Here is a 24315-nt window from a genome sequence, read left to right on the forward strand (position 1 = left end):
GGCGGTGTTCTCATGTGTTCGCGATATGAATTATATTTATGGGAAAAGTTTTCACGGTTTGTGAAAGAGATGCGAAAGTGCAGAAAGTGAGACAAGATGAAATGATGCAAATGTTCGGAGTGTTGCTACGCTGCAAGCGGTATGAATTTGTTTGAGTATTATAAATATTTACACGCAGGTATAGTGAAAGTGTTCTTTTGGATAGATAAGCTCAAAAATAGAATAGATAGTTAACAGTAAATAAATATGGCGACACGCGGTTTTCTGTACACACAAATTTAGAAAATAGATACTTTCAACCCTGTCTGAAAGAAATGTCTGAATACAAAACAAACGTATAGAAGATAGAACTCAAAAGAGGAGTCTTCAACCTGGTTCAGCTGTGCGTGTGTATGTGTGTAATGGTACCTATGATATAGCATCCTGCGCGCTCTCCTTCCGAGCATCGATTTCCTAGCTAAGAATTAATTTACTTACAAAACAAAACACTATAAATTAAAACAAAAATCTCTGTCTATAAAAGTCCAAACAAAACACTGTTGGCATATTTGTATGGTAATTGTGGTTGTGGAGTATTCTCGGTATCTCTTTCTCTCGCTCGACTAACCCTAATATGAATCGTACTTTAGAAAAAAAAATATAATAAAATAGTTTCTCGTATCTCTATCTTTCTCTCTCTCTCTCGCATAAAATTGGTTGAGTTTTGAATTCGCGTTTTCGGTTTTTTTTCTCTATCAAATGAATACTTTTTTTTTCGCTACCATTAGGTTAGAGTAGAAAAGAGCATTTTCCTAGATGACTTTTTCGACTAGTGTACTTTTTCTTCTGTGCAGTAGCAGCGGTAGTCGAAAAGGTTCTGTATAATATTGCTTTTGCGCGATTTTAGCTAGATTTTGATTAGTCGATCGAAGTTTTACTGAATTGGCGGTAAGTGATCGCCACATGTTGGGAAGTTTGGCGGTACTGGAGGCAGATCCTGGAGCGTACCGACCTGGAGAATCAAATTCATGCCTATCACGATGTGGAACAGGAAGTGACAGTGGAACAACCAGAAACCTGTGGACGAGTCAAGAACAGTTCGATCGCGTGAAAATCGTTGCCACCGTTGGAGTCACGGCATACCGTCAACCACACTTACCAGGATTATCAGCGCGGAAACGCATTACCACGTAGCCATTGTTTGGCACGGCGATGGTATCCTTCAGCGGCGGCAGGTTGTACTGTCGGTGCAACAAACCACGGCGATCGAGGTCGAGCGCGTGCTTCAGATTGATCTTCTTCACGTTGGAATCGGGCGAACGTCCAATACCGATCACGTTGTACGCGTAACCGTGCAGATGGAACGGATGGCTCAAATTAGGTTGTTGGACTGAAAACAAACCAAATCTCGCGTTAGCATCCGGATCCAGTCATAGATGTCAAGCCTGAGCAACTTACCTTCATCGACCAGCACGACTTCGACGATCGCATTCAATGGGATGTCCACCTTGTGGGTACACATGCAGTTGGCACCGCAATCGGCCGGCCGGTTGTCACCGTTACAGAACTGTTCCGGGTTAATATCGTCGTACTGCGACAGCAGCGGAGCGGGAGCAGACAGGTACGAGATTTCGTCGATCAGCGAGATTACGTGGTCTCCGGTTGGGGCAACTGCAATCCAAGATCCCATACATTATATCATCAATTCTTCCGAGAGAGAAAAAAGCACCAATAACTCACCCAAGAATCGATTGTAGGTGTTCGGTTGGAACAGTTCCTCCGGTCGGTAGAGATAGAAACGGAATGGCAGGAAGATTTTGACGTCCGGTTTCTCCTGCAGCAGCGCACGGTCAACCTCCTTGGCGTTCTTCAGTTGGCTCACGCAGATGGCATCGTCGCGTTGGATGTTACACTGGGCGTCCAGTGGGTTGAGGACCTAGTTTTTCGTTGTTGTTGTTGTTGTTTTTTTTTTGCACGTGGTTTGATCAAAATTTTGGGAGGAAAGGTTTTTTTTTGCGGTGGTTGAAGGGAAGAACGATTTTAGCGATGTTCATTGTTTGAGTAATTTGATGAAAAGCCTTTGGAATGCGATGTTCTGAACGTCTGAGTCTGGTAGAGTGTTTGTCTTGGTTTGTCCAACAGTCATTGTTTAGTCAACGGTATGAGTTGTGATATGTTAGATTTTACCATTCGAAATTGAGTCTCTTAAAATTTTCAAACGATTTTGTCTAGGTTACAGTATTTGAACATTTAGAGGGTTGTAGTGGCTTAAAGCAGGGCGTCACAATATCAGCTTCAATCGACAAAATCGATGCGACGAAGAGACTGATAGCTTTCTTTTTCCGTTGAAGTCGGATAGCTTCGCAGCATTCTAGCGCTAGCAACTCAGTCGGCGTCTACAAATAAATTTTCAATCGTTTGTCTCTCTTTCTCCCGTCGCTTTATTGGTCTTTCTTTCAAGCTTCGGTGAAGCGGGCGAGTGAAAGAACGCTTTACTTTGATAGTTTCGTCTTTCATAAAACACATCAACCGCGGTTTCATGACGTCTATGACTATAAGATTACACGCAACATGTTTAATATATCTTCCATATACATACTTATATAAAAAAAGTAACGAAAACGGAACATAACGCATATTAAACAAATTGAAAGAGCGGTGAAAGGGATTGACGCCATAATGAGGTTTCGTTTGAACCAGGGTTACTTCCACTCACTTGCTATTAAAAAAAATGTTTTTCGGAATTATGAAATCATTAGATGTTATAATGGTTATTAGTACTTGAAGGTTAAAAGAAGGGGTCGTGAAGTATGTATTAGACACATAAAATCTGTCAATATTGCTTTCAGTGCGTCACAATCAGCAATTTTACGATTCGTGAGCGCTCACTCTGAGTAAACGCTCACCAATCATAAGATCGCTGATTGTGACGCTCTGAAAGTGAAATTGACAGGTTTTATGAGTCAAACACACACTTTTTACCTTCTTCTTGTTTTTCCATCCCTGGCTACTTTCAATAAAAGCGATGAGCAAAGCAACGACGAGGAAATCCATAGTCTTCCTTTCGTTCTAAGCGTGCTTCTGTTTTATTTTCTCTTCGTGCTGAAGTTAATTTTAGAGATTCAAAAATGTAGAGCCCTGGTTTGAAGGGAAATCAATATCAGAATAATTATCTCTCAAACTAACCCTCATTTTGTAGATGGTCGTCAATATAATATCCTTGATTTGGCAGTCATTTATCAGTAGTTAAGCAACTGCATCTGGTCTAATAAGGTTATTTGAATTTCTCGTGATTTAATTGTATTATTTGTGATTTAAAAATCCCAATTTTTAACAAATTTTTCCGTAGAAAACATCAAGTTGCTTCGAATTAGGACAAGGTTTTTTTTTTTTAATATATTGCTCATACACTTTTCATGAAAAAGTCACGATATCACCAAGAAAAGTTGACACTTATTCAACAGATTGTATTGAAGAGCAAGAACAGGCTTACTCGCTTGATTCTAATTCGAGTACCATGCACCTTGCACGCATTCTAACACTATCGCACATAGATAATGGTTTTTCACATTCTTTCAGTTTCTCACCTATTTCGTTAAACTGAGCTGTCCAAGGCAACCTGTAGAGTTGCTTGTTTGGAAGTAATTTACATTCGCGCACAAAGAGATTGGCGATCCTTTGTTTCAGTGGAGCAAGTGAAATAATATTAGTAGAAGTAGAATCGTCAAGGATTCTTTCCGGAAGAGTGCTTATTTTTTCCAGAAAAATTAATGAGCTTAAGAGTAAGTTGATTACGAAATACGGATGGCACATTGCACATCTGTTCATTTCATGCCAAATTATGGTAACCAATTTGGATCAAAATTGGGTAAGGTTTCCCTGCATTTTAAATTTCTGTACATGCTAATTATAGTTAAAACAAGGTAGTTAACTTATCAATTTTTGAGTATGCCCCACAGAACGATCGGAATTGGTTAGTGTACAAACAATATTTATTTCATTTTGTTATGATTATGGATTACACATCATGATAAACAATGATTTGAGTTGGTGGTTTTAAGTACATTATTTTCTAAAATTGATCATTGCTTGCGAGTTTTTAACATTCTTGAATATTAATGTAAAAACGTCGAATGTCCAGTTAAGAGTAAAAAGCTTAAAATGGTACGTAAAGATATTAATTTAATGTTAATATCATTATGTATTTTATTCTACAAAAAATAATTACTTGCTAAAAAATTGCTGGCGAGTTGCAAGTTGCTACCAAGATTTATTTTTAATTCAAAATTTAAAATTCAAACGTTCATAAAGACCTGACTTTAGAATTAATCTTCATAAAAGTGCGATCAAAACATAAAATTGGTGTAGAGTACAAAAACCTTTTTTATCTTATTTTCTAAAAGTGCCGTTCAAGTTCCGCCAGAAGCTGCTTAGAATGCTCTTCAATTATGGTACTGGAACTTTAAGGTTCTTAAAAATGAGGTTGCTATATTTCTATAACCCACCTTTAACCAATCTACTGATGCCTCAATTAGCCTTTTATAAGAACTTTTGGTTACTTGGGTACGTAGAATCAAGTCATGCAAAAAATCCCAGCTTCAAGATCATGGATCACATTATTTACTGAGCTGTATGTCTTTGACTGCAATCCATCATCGATTGTTTTGGAGACCATGAGGTGGCCATTTTGGTATCTAATGTCTGAAGAATTTTGTAAATTTTGGCCTTCAATCAGGAATTGATCAATATTTCTGGAACTTCCAAAACATGCCATTTGGTGCTTGTTATTGTCACTTTAGTTAATTGTTATGAAATTCTGTATTGAAAATCATGTTTCAAAAATGTTGATACGTCACACGACTGCATTCCATCGAAAGAAACGATTTTCCGCTCTCCTCAAGCTCTCAACTGACCGATGGTTTTTAATGAATGGTTGTTAAAATTCAGAAAATTTGATGTGAAGTTAGCTGTAATCAAAAACAGGCCACTCTCCCGGCGGACTTCGGAACCTATTTTGAGGGCACCGGGTGACCATTGTGTGATGGAACTAGTGTTTCCTACATGGGACATCCCGGGAAATAATTCCCGGGAAATTTACCAAACATCATGTTTCCCAATTCTCTGGGAAACAATTTTAGAAGAATTTTTCGATGAAAGTTTCAAGAAATTCCCTAGAAGAGTTAAAAGACACTTCTATGGGAAAAGTTTGAAAAAACTTCAAGAGGAGTCTGAAAAATGTTGCACAAGAAGTCGGAAGAATTTTCCGAACGAAGCCAGAAGAAATTTTCGCAAACAGATCGTGCACAAATGGTGCACTATTCCAAGCCTATCAGTAAGGACGTTGGTGAAAATGGAGGAAGTACGTATTGGAGCAGTTCAAACCGGCATCCGGAAGCTCGGTGAAGAAATTACCTACGAGGACACATCGAAATCTGGCCGTAAACCGGGACCGATGGACCGAAAAATGGACCAGAAGATCACCACCCAAGTAACATTGCAGGTTTTATCGAGGTTTTATAGCATTCTACAAGTCTAAATCATTGTCTACAGAACCCTCATAAAACCAAAATTGTCACTAGGGCAAGCTTTTGTCAATGAGCAAATCGGTTTACGGTCTACGAATTCGCAAATCGCAAATATTTTTTGATTTGGTTGAAAATGTGCAGAAACGTTCCTAATGACTGGCAATGCCATTTTGCATCTTCATATTGCCATTTTGAATCCAGCCTTATTTTTGAAAAGGGCAAATAGAAAAATATCAAGCTTATCTTCAGAAAAAAATTACTCGAAAATTATTTGTCCAATCGGTTTGGTGTGTTGTGCAATATTGCAGATAACGGATGAGACTATTTGAAAAAAAAAATATGCACTCTTTAAAAATTACCCAACGTTTTTTTTTAATTTCAAATAAAATCTTAAAAACAATTATTCTCTAAAAAGGATTTTTTTTTAATTTGTTGTTTTTTATATGTTTTAGGAGACTAAAAATGCCATCTATTGCACTATAGGTCAAGATGGAGAAATAATGGACAAAAAAGTTATGATTTTTGTCAAGTTTTTGGAAAAATAAAAAAAATCCTTTTTTAAGAAGAATTTTTTTTAAATTTCATTTGGAATTAAAAAAAAAGTTGGGTTATTTTTTTAAAAGGGCATTTTTTTCAAATAGTATCATCCATTATCTGTAATATTGCCCAAGACACCAAACCGATCGGGCGAACAGTTTCCAAGTAAAATTTTTCTGAAGATAAGCTTGATATTCTTCTATATGCCCTTTTCAAAAATAAGGCTGAATTCAAATTTGTTAGTCACAAGGAACGTTTCTGCAAAATTTAAACCTAATAAAAAATACATAAATAAACCGATTTGCTAATTCGTAGGGAATTGCTCCAATAAGAAAAGTGCCTTTGTTCGTGATTTGGCCAACAAACTGAGAACATTGAAGAGTAACGCCAAAACAAGAAACGGGCTGAAAATTTTCAACATACAGAAGAAGCCGAAACGGAGTCAGGAACAAGCCGCATCCGTCAAACCGAGGGCTCGGAAGTTATATCATAGCCTGCTGTGTGGGAAATTGGCGTGTGTTATCATGGACGTTACGTTCGGGAATGTTTGAATTGGAGTCTACGGCTCATGATCCGTCAACACGATAGCCCAGTACTATTTTGGTCCGATTTGGTGTCAATGCACTGCTCGATAGACACGGTAGCACTATGCTTGCTTTGTACTAACAAAGTGCAATACGTACCAAAAGAGATGAATCCTCCGAATTGTCCGGAGGTCCGGACAATCGAAACTTGTTGGGCTATTTCCAAGGTTGGTTGTCTTTATTAAGGAGATTTTCAGCCACACGCTGGTTCATCTCTGGGGGCCATTTCCAAGGGATATCTACGGAAATACTTTAAGGCAGCGATTCAACCGAAGAATTTGAAAAAGACTGGACAAAAGTAGCCAAAATTATCGCCAAGGAATCTGTGCTGAAGCTCATGGGCAGCTTCAGATCAAAATTTCGCTCCTTGGGAAACGATTAAAGGAACTGATGCATCAAATTGGAAGAGAATACTATAGAGAACATATATATGAAATAAAAATAAAAAAAATCGAGTTTTTTACCATAACGTTGTATTATTCCAAAAAATAAGTTGTGCTTATACTTTCTGGGACACCCTATAGAAGAACTAGACTATGTTGCAATAGTTTTACAAAAAATAAGTTGTAACTTTTGAAAATTATAGCACACAATGTAATAAAAGGCATGGAGCTCCAGAGTAACCATGGGCGGGAAAGATTTAAAGAAACTTGCTGAAGAAGTTGGATGAACCTCCAGTTGTTGCTAAAAGAAAGCCAGATGATCTTCTGGAAGAAACTCTCGGAATTCGGAAAAAATCTTCTGAGTTAAAAGAAACTCTCAAGGCTGGACATTTCATGCGATGGAAGCAACTTAATACTTGTCTGGTCTCTAATATAAAATATTTCACGATTCCTGGGAATTTCCGGCAAGAGCTATCCGTTGTTTCCCATTTCCCAGGAAGTCAAAAATGGCCGGAAAATGGAAACACTTAATATTTGATAAAGTCCCTTGACGGTTTTCTGATGTAATCAGAGATTGGTTACTTGCCTCGAAGCAATAATGTGACCATTGTCGCTTTGATCAGTTGGCATGCTTTTTAATGAAGTGTCCATAAAATTTTGAATTTTTTGGTATACGTACGACTACTGGTTTCTGTTGTAATCAGAGCTTTGTCACATTTCCAAGGGGCTTTTGGAACCTGATCTGCCGCTCATCGCAAGCCGGTCACATTGGCGTTTTTGTTAAAACTGAGTTTTTAAATAAAAGTGGCAGCTAATCTCCCATAGTTTCATAATAATTGATAAAATCAACAACTTTGTTCTGGAAAAGTTTGGAAAAACAGCCAAATGGGTTGTCCCATGGCATCAGAAGCAATGCTGCAGTGTTCTGGTCTGTTGGAAGAGTCGCTGATAAATTGTCCATAAAATAATGAAAATTTTGATAAGGTTTCGGTTGAAATCAGTGATTGACTACTTCCTTCGGGTCCACTTTGGTCAGTTGGCATGTTCTCTTATGAGTTGAATTAAGAAAAGTTTGATATACCGTATGACTGGCTTCTGTTGCAATCTGAGATTGACTGGTCAGTTGGCATAGTATCCACAAATTTTACTTAGAATTTTAAACGTTGATGCGTCACTTCTCTCGGAACCATAAGGTGATAATTGGCAGGCTTGCATTGTCTCTAATAAATTGTCCATTAAATTCCGCTAATTTAGATACGTCGTACGACTGGTTTCTGCTGCAATGAGAGTTGGCCAGTTCTATTGGAATTTTCGGAACCTATCCATGGTCATCGTGTGCCCATTGTCACTCTAGTCAGTTACTTAAGGTCTCCGATAAATTGCCCAAAAAAAATCTGATAATTTTGATGTGTCCCACGACTGAATTCTGTTACAATTTTCAATTTGGTCAGTTGACATGGTCTCTAGTGAATTCTGAAAACTTTGAAACGTATCTCGATGGCTTTTAGTTGGAATCAGACATTGGTTTCTTCCCTCCAGAACCATAAGATGGCCATTGTCATTTTGGTCAGGCGACATGGTCTCTAATAAAATGTTTGTAAAATTCAGAAAATGATGAGAAGTCGTTCGGCTGGATATCGTTGCAATGAGAGATTGGTCACTTCCCTTGGAGCTTTCGGAACCTGTTCCGTGGCAATCGGGGGACCTTTGTCACGCAACGCAGGTCAGTTGGCATGGTCTTTGTGGATTGTCCGTAAATTTCCGAAAATTTTAATGTTTTTAGTTGAAATCAGAGTTTGACCACTTGCTCCGGTTCTTTCAGAATCTGAATCGTCGCGTACATAACCTATTAAAGTTGTTCATGCAAAACTGAAAGTCTCGTACCAATAACTGATGATTGTGTTATCCTATCTTCATTAAGGACCAGAGTTAGTGGGATTTTTTTTTCAATAAAATAATATGTTTCATGAACTAGCACAGCCTTTCCTTTCTATCTAGTATCTAGTACCTCCTGAAAAAGGATCCTAATAAATGTTCCCTATTATCGATAAAAGGTGCCTTAATTGGCTTCTTTCCTCGTGCCTACTTTTTCCGCATCCTCCTGATTACCTTCCTCTATTCTTCTGTCAGCCCACTGTAAACTTAATTACATTTAGAGGTAGGTCCTATCCTATAACAACCTAACGAAAGGGGGCGCTCCAGTGTAGTGAAAATACAAATCGATTTCACTTTTCCACCCTTACCACCACAAACGATTATCATTCGATAAGTGCCGCAATTAATTCAGCAAATACACTTACCGTCACGTTGTCGTAGAATCGCTTCAGACCAAACTCGATTTGAAAAGAAAAAAAAAATGGAAAAGCGCGGTACCCTTTTCGTTCGGTTGTCGTTTTTTTGTTTATTTCGATTTGTTCTACAACCTAACCTAACCTGTTTCCTTGATGGGGTGAGGATCTGCTTTGCATTCCTATTCTACCTTCATCCGGTTCTGCATTCAGGGGGAGAGCCAAATTTATAGGAAGCTTTTATTTGCTTTCTGCCTTGTGGCCTGAACAGAACATCTAAATTCAAACGGATTCAAACAAATTGGTTTCCTGTTATTTTTTCGATTGTTCCTGTACAACTTTCCGAACTTGTTGAGAGGATCTTCTGTGGTTGATGACTGTATTTGTACAACGGCGAAATTTGTGGACTTTTCGATGTTTCGACAATGTGAGTTTTTTTTTGCTATTCTGTACAAATTTGTGTGCGATTGGCTTGCAAGAACTACTGGCTTAGGAAGAGATCGGAATGCACTTGGCGGAAATCGAGTGAAGAGGAATATGTACATAAATAAATCATCGTTGGAAGATTGCGGATCAGAGGAGAATATCATTTATATACATACATGTTTTTTTGCGGCAAATTGAGGAAAACAAGATAGATTTTCACGCTTAGAGGAAATTGGATTGTAAAAATATTCACACAATCACTCGTGGTGAAGATATACAATAGTATGGTTTTGTTGTTGCAAAGAAAGAAAGAGTCGTGAGGTGGAGTAACATTTTGTACAGGAAATTGTCACAGTATTTACAGATGAGCTGGCGTATGTGATTTGTATATGAAAAAGTATGGTATGCGGCCAGGCCATAATTACGTAAGCACTTTTTTGGGATTTTTAAAACCCCCCTCCCCCCATTAAATGCTTACGTAATAATTGAATGCCTCCCTATGGCAGTAGGTGGTGATGATGATGGATGATGGATTCGGAAAGTGCGCAATGCATAGAACTCAAACACGGTGCTACTTACCACTCCCTGTGGCAAACCGACATCGTAGGTTGGCGGAGGCGACGCTGGCTGGTATGGACCGCGGGCATATCGGAGGATGGCCAACTGCTGGGCACGCTTGATACCGCACTCGCCGAGACCTCGGAGCTGAATCCAGTAGGCACCCACTTGCTGGTCGGCGCTGATGACAAAGTCGTAACGTTCGCCTGGAATTGTGATGGGTGGGGAATGAAAGGGTTACATTTTGTATTTGTTGATTCAAATATTTAAGATCACTAAAGTACTTTCAGCTGCACCGAGTGATTTTGAAAATCAGGTAAAATACGGTGTCTCGTTCTTGGGAAATGACGCTCAGAGTTTTTTTAAACGGTTTTTGAGGTTCTCAAGCATATAGAAAATATTTACTGTTCAGTTATTGGAATCCCGTAGAAAATTTGATGGCTTAAATGAAAATGACTCCTTTTGCGACTGTAAAATTGATGCGGCGTGTACCAGAAGTGTGGGTGTCAGGTGTTCTAATCTTTAAATGTATGGACAAGGTTCTTACCAAACATCTTGGTTGAGTATAACGACCCCAGAAATTCCTACGAGTGTAAAGTAAGGTGGGGCAAAAGTTCGGCCTTAGTTGAAAAAAAAACTACAAGGGACAGCCCTATGGGGTTGTACACAAAAGTGACGTAGGACTACGTGGTCTTATATAATAAATGTTATTTGTTAACTGCAGCAGGAGCTTGTGTTTTGTGTATGAATAGGAATTTGAGCGAGGTTCTCCCTGTTTATAATCTTTGGTATGACTATGATTGCCCTGAAAAGAAATTTTTGGTATGAATTTTAGTTGGGACATGTTTAAAAAATTAACTTCTTTGGAAAATCTTGGTGGCCCTGAAACGGGCAGATGGTAGTACAGGCTTAAAGTCTTTGAAAGATGATGATGACGTGTAACGAGGAGAAATAAGTTTACGCGCTCGAAAATTCGATAAATATTTGATCGAATAGCTGGAAAAAATCTTTACGATTAATCGTTAATCGAATAATTGGACTTTTAGGCATCCCTAAAAAATAGTGTAATTTAATGTTTTTGGTGGTCCTTCGAAAATGTCGAACAGCAGAATTGCAACCAGCTAGTGTAATCCAAGGACCAAAAGCGGTGCGATGCTAGTTTTCATTGCTATGACGACGACTAAATTGAGGGGCTTAGAAGCAGAAGGGTGAAAGTTCATCGATTTCCTCTTTTGATGACCATGGCTTCACTGACCAACAAAGAACAAACGTATCAATGAATGTGTGTGCCGTCGAATTATTAACAAAACAGAAAGTTGATGAAGAGAATCGATCAAAATCACTTGCACCCCTGCTTCCAAGTTTGGTTACAAGATTACAACTCTGGAGAGCATTTTGTGTGGTCGTTGAGGGCGTGTGGCTCTGAATATGGCGATGAGTGTGCAAAATGTTACGCAATTGCTTCCTCCCTATTCACACACGCCCGAAGATCGGAGGCGAATACCACTTCGACTGGTTTCGTCTACTAACGACCCCCTGATGGCAGTATTGAGGAAGCAGCATATGCATGTACGTAATTGGTGGATTTGTTAGTTATTTCGCCGCATTTGGACAATGTTTGACATTTACCACTTTTTCAATAGTTTTTTGTTGAAAATCAATGCTATCAATGCGTAGAAGTATTTCTTATCGATTGGTGATAAAATTATTGAAATTGGTCCAGGGGCAGCTGAGTTGTTAACGTTCAAAATCTTTCATAATTTCGTTACATGTTCCAGTTCTGGTTTTTACAAAGTGTACCATCATATAGAAATCACAGACGTAGTCCTACGTCAAAAAAATCACAAAACTCCAAGCATTTGGAATCAAACTATTTCCATACATAGGATCTCTAACTCAAGGTTTACAGCTTTCTTTTGCAAAGCTTTGAATTTTTAGCTTATTCGTAGCTAGAACGATTTCTTCGGAAGAGTTTTTAAAATGAACTTTTGTCCAACTTGTGGATTCAGGAATGGAACAAAAATTCGCAAACTTAGTGGCAGTTTTTGAGAATTTTTGCCTCTACAAATATTAAATGCCCCATGATGACCAAAAGTTCTGATTAAAGCCTATTTGTGACTTAAGCAGCTTGGTTGAAGGTGGTCTATAAAATTCTAAGCAGCCTCATTTTTAAGTCGTTATAAGAACTTAAAAGTTCCGGTTTAATAATTGAAGAGCATTCTAAGCAGCTTCTGGCGGAACTTGAACGGAACTTTAAAAAAATTAGTTTAAAAAAGGTTTTGGTTTCTACACCAATTTTAAGTTTAGTTCACACTTTTATGAAAGTTAGTCAGGTATTAATGAACATTATTTCTAAAGGCAGGTATGAACGTGTATTGATTTATCAGCATTAGTAGTAGTATTGGAGCTGTTTGAAGAATTAAACCCAGTCCTTCTGCGTGAGAACCTCAGCACGAACTGCTACGTAATCTGAAATATATTAAAGTGAGCTGTTGTCCCGCTTACTTTAGGAATTTTTAGTGCCAGCTGACTGACTTGAATACGAAACACAACACATTGATGAATTTTAATTTGGTGTTTGCCCGCATGGTATTCCAACACACTTGTGACATAATGATTTAGCGTTCGTAACGGATTCGCATCCAGGAAATTGCTTTTTAATTTTCTAATGTTTGGATGGAATATTGATGCACTGCATAAATGTAAGAATTATGATTTAATTGAGCCATTGATCATTTCATACTAACGTACATTAATTTTTGTTCCTAAAAAAGACTTGTGTGGATTGCTTCATGTGGACTGTGACGGACATTTTAAGAAACTTTCAAGTTGCTAAGCAGTTCCGCTGCGAACTTGTTCGGAACTTTGTTGTGGCCATGTTTTCAGCCTTGCCTGAAGTTTTTTTTTAAACTTCAATTTGCTAGGAGTATCGATTGGAACTTTTTGGAGCCTGAAGTTCCTTGTGTGCTTTCTATAGCTTCTAAAGTAGCCAGAAAATTGTGTTGGAACTTTATATGCACTTTATGGAACTTGAAAGTGGGGTTTATCTTTGAATGCGGAACTTTTGATTGCTTGGGTAGAAAGTACTATCGGAACTTTATTTTAACTTTACGGGACTTGGAAGTTCTGTCGGGACTTTTTTTTGGACTTTACGGAACTTGAAAGTTCTGTCGGAACTTTATTTGAACTTTACGGAACTTAAAAGTTCTGTCGGAACTTTAATTAAACTTTATGGAACTTGAAAGTTCTGTTGGAACTTTAATTGAACTCACTAAAGTTCCATAACTTGAAAGTTCTGTTAGAACTTTAATTGAACTTTATGGAAGTTGAAAGTTCTTTCAGTCATTTATTCGAATTTTATGGAACTTGGAAGTGAGGTTTATTGTTGAATACAGAACTTTTGATTGCTTGGGAATGAAACCACATGTTTATGTGAAATTGTGGAACAACGAAATCCACTCGAAAATACTGTTTTTACACAAAAAATGTAATAGGGTCGCAATTTTAACGAGACTTTTGTCATGATTGTTTAGAGTAAATAAATGCGTTTTAGACATTTGTGAATGTAAGACGACTTGTTACTGTTACGTGACTGTTTAAGGCGTGTTTATCGGAAATCAATATCAAATCCTTCTCAAGAGCAGCTTTTGTCGTCGTCTGTGAAGTTGCCACAGGGACCGAAATCTAGAAGCAGCAAGTTGAACGGGAACTTGATCGTAATTGTTTTGTGATATAAGAAACTCGGTGGCCTAGTGGCGACCGATTTTGCTAATTGCGCAGAAAATTATGGGTTCAATCTCAAACTTTTTCACATTATAGAGTTTAGTGTGAATCGGATTAGTTCTCAAATTAAGATAAAGCGTATTAAAATTCGGTTGGAGGAACGAGAACTTAAATGAAATAATATTCGAGTTTTAGGAAAGACGAGTTGATTGGAAATTTATAATAAATTCTTCTCAAGAGTAGTTGTTCTCGTAGTAACGTTAAACAGGAACTTGGTCGTAATTGTTTTGTGAAATAAGGAGCTCGGTGGCCTTGTGGCAACCGATTTTGCTTACTGGGCTGAACATCATGGATTAAATCCCAAGATCCTTCACATTATAGAGTTATACTTTAAATCGACTTTCTTTCATAATATGATGTAGAGCATAACGAAATTCGGTTGGGAGGACGGGTATGTAAGAGAAGCAATATTTAAGATTAAGGAAAGACGTGTTGATCAGCAATCCATATCACATCCTTCTCAAGAGCAGTTGTTGTCGGTGAGATCGCCACCGGGATCGTAACCTAGTAACAACAAGTTTTTATTTTTATCCTTTGGTTTGTTTTCCGTGCTGAGCACCAATGCTACCGACGCCAGGAAGGCGGCTCCCACACCTGGACCCAACCTATCGACCCATCATCTTATGAACCGGGGATCAACGGCTTTACTTCCCTTCCGAAGGAAGGCGTGATCAGAGATATTATGCCTCAGAACATCCCGGCGGCGCCGACTGGGATTGAACCCAGGCCTGCTGGGGTAAGAGCTAATCACGCTTACCACTATACCACCGGTGCCGTTTAACAACAAGTTGATCGTAATTATTTTGTAATACAAGGGTCCCGGTGGCCTAGTGGAGACCAATTTTGCTTACTGAGCAAAAGCCCATGGGTTCAAACCCAAGCTCTTTCGCGATATTGATTCGTTAGGACATCAATTCAGCATATCGTTTATCAAAACAAATCCTGCTGCAATCCCAACCCTTTTATCCAACAACTGGTTTCTCGTGGGAGTGCAAAGGTGTTCTTGGCTTTCATTAAAGCAAGTATTACGCCAACATATTCCTACCCATTCCTTCCTTGACCAGCATTCGGACGAAGCCCGCGATGGTATTCCCTTGTTGTACATCACCAGTATTTACACATTGAGGATGATTGCTGGTCCCAAGCATCATCTATTCGTTCTCTTTGTAATTACAGCTGATCTGGCAATAGCTGAATTGCATCCACGAGCGGTCAATCATGCTCATGCTCATGCGTTTTAGGCATTTGTGAATGATTAGATGGATTTGGGACACAATTTGAACTTTTGTCCCACTATAGGCAATTCCAGCTCCCTGATGATATATCAAAAGTTTAATACACCTAACTTCATCCTCCAGAAAACTGCAATCATGCCGAAAAAAATAGGCCGAAAATTAGATCGAAACCCTATCAACATAGTTGGCGGTGATGATTGAAAATTATTAATTTTTATTTTTCCTGGCCTGAGCGAAACAAATTCAGTGGGATTATTTTCACCACAGGAGTCTACTGTGGTGCAAGCGCAATGTATATCTCTAATATTTTCTAAACAATGCACTTCATCAAACAAATCGTGCCAGCTATTTGGCATTCGTCGAATGAATCGAATCAAACCGATGACTTCAAAACATCAAAAATCAACGCCCGGTACCAGTTTTCTCCTCACCGGATCCATATGCACGGTTTTCACTATCACTAGCCGTCATCGCGATGCAATCTGGTATGCATAAGCGCATGTATGCATGCATGCAGGCATCCATCTATATCCAACCCATCTGATATCCCTCCGATGCAAGTGCACGCAAAAGAGAGTGATAGTGACGTACCTATACAGCGAGTTATTATTGCTGCGATGCATATGTTATTACAATTTTCCTCTCCATTTTCACGAACCCGCGTTGTTCGCTGCCTGTCCGGAGGAGCTATCCAAAATGCATCGCATCAAATCATGTATGTTGCTGTGCATTTGCACTTGACTTGACGTCGGACGGGCTTAGGATAGGTGGTAGAGGCGGTTTGTTGCACTTTCCTCGGCTAGCCACAATCTCATTTCTAACTGCAAACACGTTTTTCATGTATACCTACCCCTCACCTCGGTTGGGTTGAACTAGAAGCAGTAACTACCTACCGAGTGGTGGCACGGCAACAAATGCAAACAAGTGCATCAGCACCATAAACGATTCACACAAAATTTCTCTGCCCGGCAAGGTTTTCGCCCGATGGCCGTTCCGGATGCGTGAGGCTTGAATTGCGAAATCAATCCAGGATCCACCGGTGAAGGTCGTGATCGTCTAATGGGTTTGAATTGTTGTTGCCCATGACTATAACGCATATCGAGTTCGCTTGAAGCTGTTGACTCTTTTCCATTTAGCATTTTGATTGGTTTTTGATGATGTATAATAACGAAATTTGGAAAATGCAGTTCTAATGTTTGCAGATAATTTTCAATCAACGCTGGTATGTTTGCTGATGAAATAATGATTCACTTAATTCATCTGATTTCACCTTTCAAGCGGTTTCTTTGTTCGTTATTCAACCCATAGAATGCACAATAGTGCCACGACCAAAATGCATGTTGTCAATGTGAATGAAGTTCTACCGATACAGAACAAGCACCCTTCGCACATATTGTTACTTCAAACAAAGCCGGTTCGATATGAGCAGAAACAGCAAAAAGCCATCCCTCGAAGTGAATGGCTATTCTAATCACGAACAAGAGGTGGGTTTTTCCATCACCAAAAAGGGTCGGTCGGAAAGCGTGTACCCACTCGCCATAGCCTCAGGATGATAATGGGCTGTTTACACTTATGATAGTTCACTAGCACAACCAGCTCAACCAACCAGCGTGGATTTCAGTTGTTCCTGAAATCTCATGCTGGTAGATGGTGACGCCCTGGTTAATTTTAGTACACTTATAGCATACTAGCGCTAGTGAACCAGCGTATATGTAAACACCCCATAAGGCCTACACCGTATGCGGAGAGCTTTTTGTTTCCCTCCCATCGTGTAGTGAGCGGTAAATTAAAAATCGTACAGGTGCAAATTTGTAGCTTTCGATTAACACTTGTTTTCATTAATGCAGAGCAATATGCTTCGACGGTTGTTGCTATTCGGTCCTTGCCTGCGGCGATCACGATAACAAAAATGCGCCACTGTAAAGTGGTAGTGTTTTTTTCCTCTCATTGGAAACACGCAAACTTAAATTGAACTTTTGAAAAGCGAACCCTCAATGCATGAACCCGAAGTCGGTGCGTGGGCGTACGCTACTGGTTATTTATTTTTTGTTGAGTCATTTTCATGATTGCTTGGAAATTAATACCTGCGATAAAAGGTGAGCGGAGGCTATTAAAAGTTATAAACATATGTGCTTGGTCAAAACAGGGGAAAAAAGTGGAATTTTCAATGCAATTGAAAAAGGATTTACAATTTGAGATACACGCAATGGACTATTAAATCATACAGTCAACTGAAAATGTCGATAGACCTCATGGAATGTGGCGATTATGTACGATTTTGATGAGGGGGTTTAACGTAATTTTCGTCCTATTAAGCACAACTTACGCAATGTGCCGAAGTGTAATTTTATTGATTCCATTTCCAATGCATTTGAAGTGTTTTGAGGAAAATAAAATACGGGAAGATTTAGGAAGTAAGGAATTTGTATTCAGTCACAGAAAACATTAGAGAAGTGTAGATCGAAACTACAGTACACCGATCGAAAAATTAACATACATTCCTGAGATTTATGGTGTACAAATAATTGGTGTACAGTTTGGTGAAATGTCGAATAAATTTATAATATTGTATACAAGCAACTTGCTTTAAGCATAACGTATCTTTTGTAGCACACATAGATTTTGCCTTATTTTTTTTCAAGACAGTTTGAAATCTTAAAAACATGCAACCAAATCAGAGGAACATACGTTTGGACAATTTTTGTTTTTCCGTCGATCTTGTTTTCCGTACTGAGTATGAATGCTACCGACGCCAGAGAGGCAGCTTCCACACCTGGACCATACCTATCGACCCATAAACTCATGGACCGGGGACCAACGGCTTTATTTCCCTTCCGAAGGAAGGTGCGATCACAGATTTTATGCCTCAGAAAATCCCGGCGGCGCTAACTGGGATTGAACCTAGGCCTTTTGGTGTGAGAGGCAATCACACTTACCACTACACCACCGGCGCCGTTATTTGGATACACTCTAAAAAGTATTGAATTACCTCAGGAAAGTTTGTGACTCAACCTTTTCCTAAGTAAGTTCAAAGTTTTCTAAGTTTATTCAATATTTACCGAAGTGAATACGGTGATGGATAATTACTCTATTGCCATTAGGCCAAATGGGTTCCTGAGCCGAATAAGTCAATGAACTGAATATTTAATTAGTTGTTCACTTCTCTTCGTACGGCACTATGCAAAGATGGAAATAACTGCTTTGAATACTTTTTAAACAAGGCATGTCTTCATATGAGAATTTTGAAATTCGAAAGAACTGCTCGTTTTTAAAAGAAGAAGCTACCTCAGCAAAGTCTCAGGAAATTTAAAAATATTGCAAGTCGAAGATCTTGAAATTAAAACGAAGTTCAGGATCCTATTGGTTTTAAAACTAAGAATGAGATCTTGCACTTTTTCTTTAAAAGACCAATAATAATAATAATTTTCAGAAGTCCAAAAATGTTCATCTTTATCTAGGGGGATTTACGTATTCTCGTCAATCTAAGCGTCACGCACTCATATGACGTGTTTGTTCCAATCGACAGAATTGTCCATACGGTTTGAACACGGTTTTACAACGTTCCTTCTCAGATGAGTGTAACTATTGTCGATAGCCTCTTTTTCTTCGGCAACCTTTCCATTTGAACTGCGTGTTAACCAGCTGTTCTATTATCAGCAACTCGCAATCAGCCACATTTTAACTTAAAGAAAAAAGTGGCATAACAGGTTTGCTCAGTCGTAAAAATGTAATCAGATTGAAGTTGAAAGACTAAGGAATCATTTGAGTTCATTTATCTATGTGTTTTGATGGGAAAGTACAGTGAAATTAACGTTAATATTCTGGTTGCCGGAAACAGACAAGAGTGCCGAAGCCAACATTTACCCTACACACTTATAAAATTTGATGTAAATTTAGGTGTTCTGAAACTGACATATATGATCGTCAATTTTGACATAAAATTGAGCCATGATAGACGCGAAATTCAGCTCAATAAAACTTACTTTCAAACTTTTCAGTGTCGGAGTACTTAATTTTACATGACATGTTTGTTTATGTCTCATCCTTTATGTCAAAGATGGATTCCGTCACGTGTAAGATTGGGTATTTCTAAGTGTGTATGCACAGTTCGAAAAAGTAGTGTAAATTTTTGTAAAAGCTTAACTGTCTTTTCTGAAACAGATATCTTGAAATGTTCAAAGCTCTAAAGTCAGGCCTATCAGCTCCGAAAACCAATTTGTTTTTTTTTAATTTAATAAAAACTATCTGGGCGCAAACATATTGATCTACATGTTTTTTTACTTGATTTGTTTTCCGTAGATCTTGTTTTACGTACTGAGTAGGGTTAACTACCCCATTCCCGGCCTATTAAGCACAACCCGCATTCAGTCTTTTTTAATTCAGCGCAGCTTAGCACCAAGCGGAATGCTATTATTACTGATGGCTTCCAAATTTATTTACCTTTCCGTACGTACCGTAAGATTTGATAAAGAGAAACCAATCGTTTAGATATTGTTAAAAGTCTAACACTGCTTCTTGACGCCAAACTTGGCCTACGGATTCTAAACTCGGCCTAACGCATTGAAACGCCATTGAAAAGCCATTGAATTCACTTCGACCAATCGGATGAAGATAATAATTGATTCGGTCGGAGCGCTTCTTGTGTTTTTGAGAATAATTAGTGCAAACATTCATATCATCCGTTCTTACTGACTTTGTTCGGTAGCTTTTGAACTAAAGTGTCTTACCAAACGCATAATTGACTTTTTAACTCTGAAATCATGGATTTATTTGAAGTTTTATGCTCCATCGACCCAAAATGGGCGATTAGGCCGAAGTAGTTCTCTACCCTACTAATATTACGGACGCCAGGGAGGCAGCTCTCACACCTGGATCCTACCTATCGACCCATCAACTCATGAACCGGCGACCAACGGATTTACTTTCTTTTCCCCTACTTCCCGATGGAAGGCGTGATCAGAGATGTTATGCCTCAGAAAATCCCGGCGGCGCCGACTGGGATTGAACCCATGCCATATGAAATGAGAGCCAATCACGCTTACCTATCTACATGCTTCTTTTATAAAAGTTGCGTATCAAAATGCATCAGGGAATTTTTGGACGTCCATCCATTACTGTACGCTCATATGAGCAAAATTTCACTGCAGACAAACGAAATGAGATATATTCTGTCTTCATTCAGAATCAATCAGCGCTCAAGGAAGTCCAGAAAAAATTAAGGAAGTTCAGAGCCCTCGAAAACTTCTAGAACTTCAGCGCAGTTCAATTAACTTCATATACAGGGGACGGCCTCGGCTTAGTGGTTTACATTCTTACTTCGCATCCCACAGTCACGAGTTCAAATCTTATCACGAATGACCCAAGGGTGTTAAAGTGACCATAATAAAACAAAATCCCAGAAGTTGACAAAACTTCAGTAGGTTGATTGGTTGACTGGTTGTCTTAAGGAGATTTTCAGTCAGATGCTGGTTAATCTCCGGATAAACTTCAGTTGAGTTTATGATGTTAAAAGAAGTTAGTTGAACTTCGGGTAGTTCTCAGAACATTCAGTCCCACTTGTGAATATCAGGGAAGTTCCCAGGTATTCAAGTCACTTTCAATAACATTAGGACAATTAAATTAAATTTAGTAATATAGCGGAAACTTTCAAAAAGTTCCTAATATTAAAGATAGTTCAGAGAATATAAAGGAATATAACCAGAAAAGTAGCGGGAAGTTCAGGGCGATTCGCATAAAATTTAAGCAAAAGTTCAGAGGATTAAAGCAAATACCGAGAATTTCAGGGTAGTTTCAAGAACAGGCTGTATGAAAGTCCAGACTTTCGGTAAAGTATAAAGATCTGTAAAGGAAAGTTTCGATTCCAGGACGGCTTAAACTTTAGGACTTTTTGATTTTTTATAGAAACTTTCAGAAGCTCCAGAAATTTTAATGAAGTCCAGATTCAGAACAGTTTAGAGAACTTTAAACATATTTTGAAAAAATCACAGAAGTCCAGAGGTTTTCAGGAAAGTTTTTAGAGTCTTAGGACAGTTCCATTTATTTCATTGCACGAATCTATGACAAAAAGTAGAAAGCCAAAAGGTCGAATGCATAAAAGGTCAAATATAAGGAGAAAAGGTCGAATTCCAAGCTACACACATGTTCTATAGCAGTTTATATAGCCTTTGTATGACTGCACAGATAAAAATTCTGAATTTTAATAGTGATGTAAACATTCATTCATGTAAATTGTATGCAACCGAGCAACTTGTAAACAATGTTGTTTACAACAATGGGCTTTTGTATGCAATATTTGCTACATTGCATGAAATGTCTCAGAACTTTACATGATATAAAATGTAAACTTATATGATGTGTAACGCTCCATTTATGTGCATCATACTGAACAGAAATTTACACTACTTTTTCGAACTGTGCTGGTTATGGCTCTAAAGAAGCTAACTCAACATAATTCTATGACTTAGTGTTACTTAGGATGGAGAAAAGGTCTCAGAGTTTAAAAGCACTATTTGAGAGTATTGGAGGCGAACCAGCCCAAGGCTGAAAGCCTCTTTAATAAAGATAAATTAATTAATTAATTATTTGAGAGTAGGCCACCCAATTTATTTTGTCCACTTCGACCTTTTGTCCATTTAACCTTTTGTCCATTTTGACCTTCTGTCCATTCGACCTTTTGTTCATTTAAATTCAATTTAACCTTTTGTCCCTTCAACCTTTTGCACATTTCGACCTTTTGTCCCTCTAAGTTCAATTCGCCATTTTGTCCATTCAACCTTTTGTCCATTCGTACTTTTGTCCTTTCGACCTTTTGCCTTTGATCTTCTGTCCATCGACTTTGTGTCCTTCGACCTTTTATTCTACAACCCAGAGCAGAAGCAAGTACATGAGGAGAACTACGAGAGCTTCAGGGTAGCTTTAAGGACATCACTCAAGGATCAGAGAACATCAGAACAGTTCAATTATCTTCAAGGAAATTGTTGCATCTTTGAACAAGTTCCGCAAAACTCCGGGTTTTGCCAACGTTCATGATACTTAGGAAAATCCTAAGAACTTTTTAGAAATTTAGTGATTTCAGGCAGTATCATTATTTTCAGGGAATTTCCGAGTACTTTGAGGACGATAGAGAACTACAGAGCAGTTGCATTAAATAATTTCAGGAATTTTCAAGGTGTTTCGAAGGAATTACAGAAAATTTCAAGAATTTAAGGAATGTTTCATAAATCTCAGGCATATAACGGGGTTTTTAGAGAAGTTCGATGAATATTAGGAAAATTGGCGGAACATTAGAGAAGTTCCGAGAACTTATTGATAAATTAGGGATCTATATGAAGGAACGAATATTTGAAACAAGTCTAGAGAAGTTGAGGGAAGTTTAAATATTTTAAAAGAACTTCCATGAGCTTCAAAGAACTTTCGAAAACTTTAGGAAAATGGTGGAGATCAAAGAACTGCAAGGCAGTTCAATAAAGTTCAGGAAAATTGCGATTATTTTTTAAAAGTTCTGAGATATTCAGGGACGTCTAGAGAAGTTTATTGAAGTTTTTTTTATCTAATTTGTTTATTTGAAAGGTATTGAACCGTTAGCTTTACTGAGCCGATAATTCATTGTTTAATAAGAAAAAACGTACACTGAAGTCTTTTTTTACACGGTTTTTTTTACGCGGTTTTTTTTACACGGTTTTTTTACACGGTTTTCCACGATTTACACGGTACGTTTTTAACGATTTCTCGACAACGATACAACCTATCGACTTGATTCCAATCACATTATCCGTTTCAAGCTATTTGTAATCGAATGGCATACTTAAAAAAAATCACAATTTTTAGTGTAAATACAGAAATTTTTAAAATATGTCTATATGGACCATATCATGCTTTAATTACAAATGGCATCAAAATCCGATTTTTTAAAAACATTTAAGCATGCGAAAAATCAAAATCTCGTAGGTTTTTTTTTACACGGTTTTTTTTACACGGTTTTTTTTACACGGTTTTTTTTTTACACGGACCGTATCCCCCGTGTAAAAAAAGACCTGAGTTTATTGTCTAGTTCAGTGATCTTTATGGCAGTTCAAGTAAGTTCAGAGAAGCGCTGATAACTGCAGGAAAGTCTTGTCTTTAATATAAGTTTAAAGATCTTGAAGAATTAGTTTTTTTGGCTTTTCAATCGTCAAGAAATAGCTATGATTACAGTTTAATCATCGCCAAGATCTAATCAGGGCTTGTTTTAGTTCAAAATCGTAGCGCTTTTTACGCTCAACGAAAGGCGGTACAAATTTATATACCCTGACGAAGACAAGTCCAAAAACCGAAACGTCGGACGTAAAACATCCTAGCATTTTGATCAACAATTAAACTAAAAAGCCAACATTAGTATTTTTAAGTTTTATGGCGAGCCGATTGTAGACATCCTGTACCCTAGTTTTAATTAGAGGTATTATTACTCACAATTATGTAAGGAAGCGTTTGGTTTTGAGGTGGGTCGTTCGCAAATTTGAAAAAAAAATAAGTGAGTAATCAGTTCTTAATTTACTATGACTGCACTGGTCGTAAATTGTTCAAAGAATACTTAGTTGAATAGCTTTAGGGTATCATTCGCGAAATATTTGGCCTTATGGCATACGCACACGGCCTTGTTCCTTTTGGCCTAGTGGTTTTGGTCTAGTGGCTTTCAGCCTAGTGCCTTTCAGCTTAGTGGATTTCAGCCTAGTGGATTTCAGCCTAGTGGTTTTCAGTGTGATGACTTTCGGCTTAGTGGTTTTCGACCTAGTGGTTTTCAGCCTAGTGGCTTTCAGCCTAGTGGCTTTCAGCCTAGTGGCTTTCAGCCTAGTGGCTTTCAGCCTAGTGGCTTTCAGCCTAGTGGCTTTCAGCCTAGTGGCTTTCAGCCTAGTGGCTTTCAGCCTAGTGGCTTTCAGCCTAGTGACTTTCAGCTTAGTGGCTTTCAGCCTAGTGGCTTTCAGCCTAGTGGCTTTCAGCCTAGTGGCTTTCAGCCTAGTAGCTTTCAGCCTAGTGGCTTT

At 38.3% G+C, this 24315-nt stretch overlaps 1 protein-coding gene across 1 annotated transcript in view; it reads right to left on the bottom strand.

Annotated features, from left to right (window-relative positions):
* Positions 1–880: 880 nt before the first annotated feature.
* stw (straw) overlaps positions 881–24315 on the bottom strand; it is a 377295-nt gene continuing 353860 nt past the window's right edge. Inside the window, exons 5-9 of the mRNA XM_065233904.1 lie at positions 10302–10486; positions 1720–1915; positions 1438–1650; positions 1139–1369; positions 881–1056 (exon numbers count right to left, since the gene is read on the bottom strand). Coding sequence (XP_065089976.1) covers positions 914–1056; positions 1139–1369; positions 1438–1650; positions 1720–1915; positions 10302–10486 — 968 coding nt within the window. The 3' untranslated portion in view covers positions 881–913. The remainder of the gene's footprint in view (positions 1057–1138; positions 1370–1437; positions 1651–1719; positions 1916–10301; positions 10487–24315) is intronic.

This window comes from Ochlerotatus camptorhynchus, unplaced genomic scaffold, assembly GCF_037179485.1.
Source record: "Ochlerotatus camptorhynchus isolate MF236.1 unplaced genomic scaffold, CSIRO-AGI_Acam_v1.1 ptg000423l, whole genome shotgun sequence".
Lineage (NCBI taxonomy): Eukaryota > Metazoa > Arthropoda > Insecta > Diptera > Culicidae > Ochlerotatus > Ochlerotatus camptorhynchus.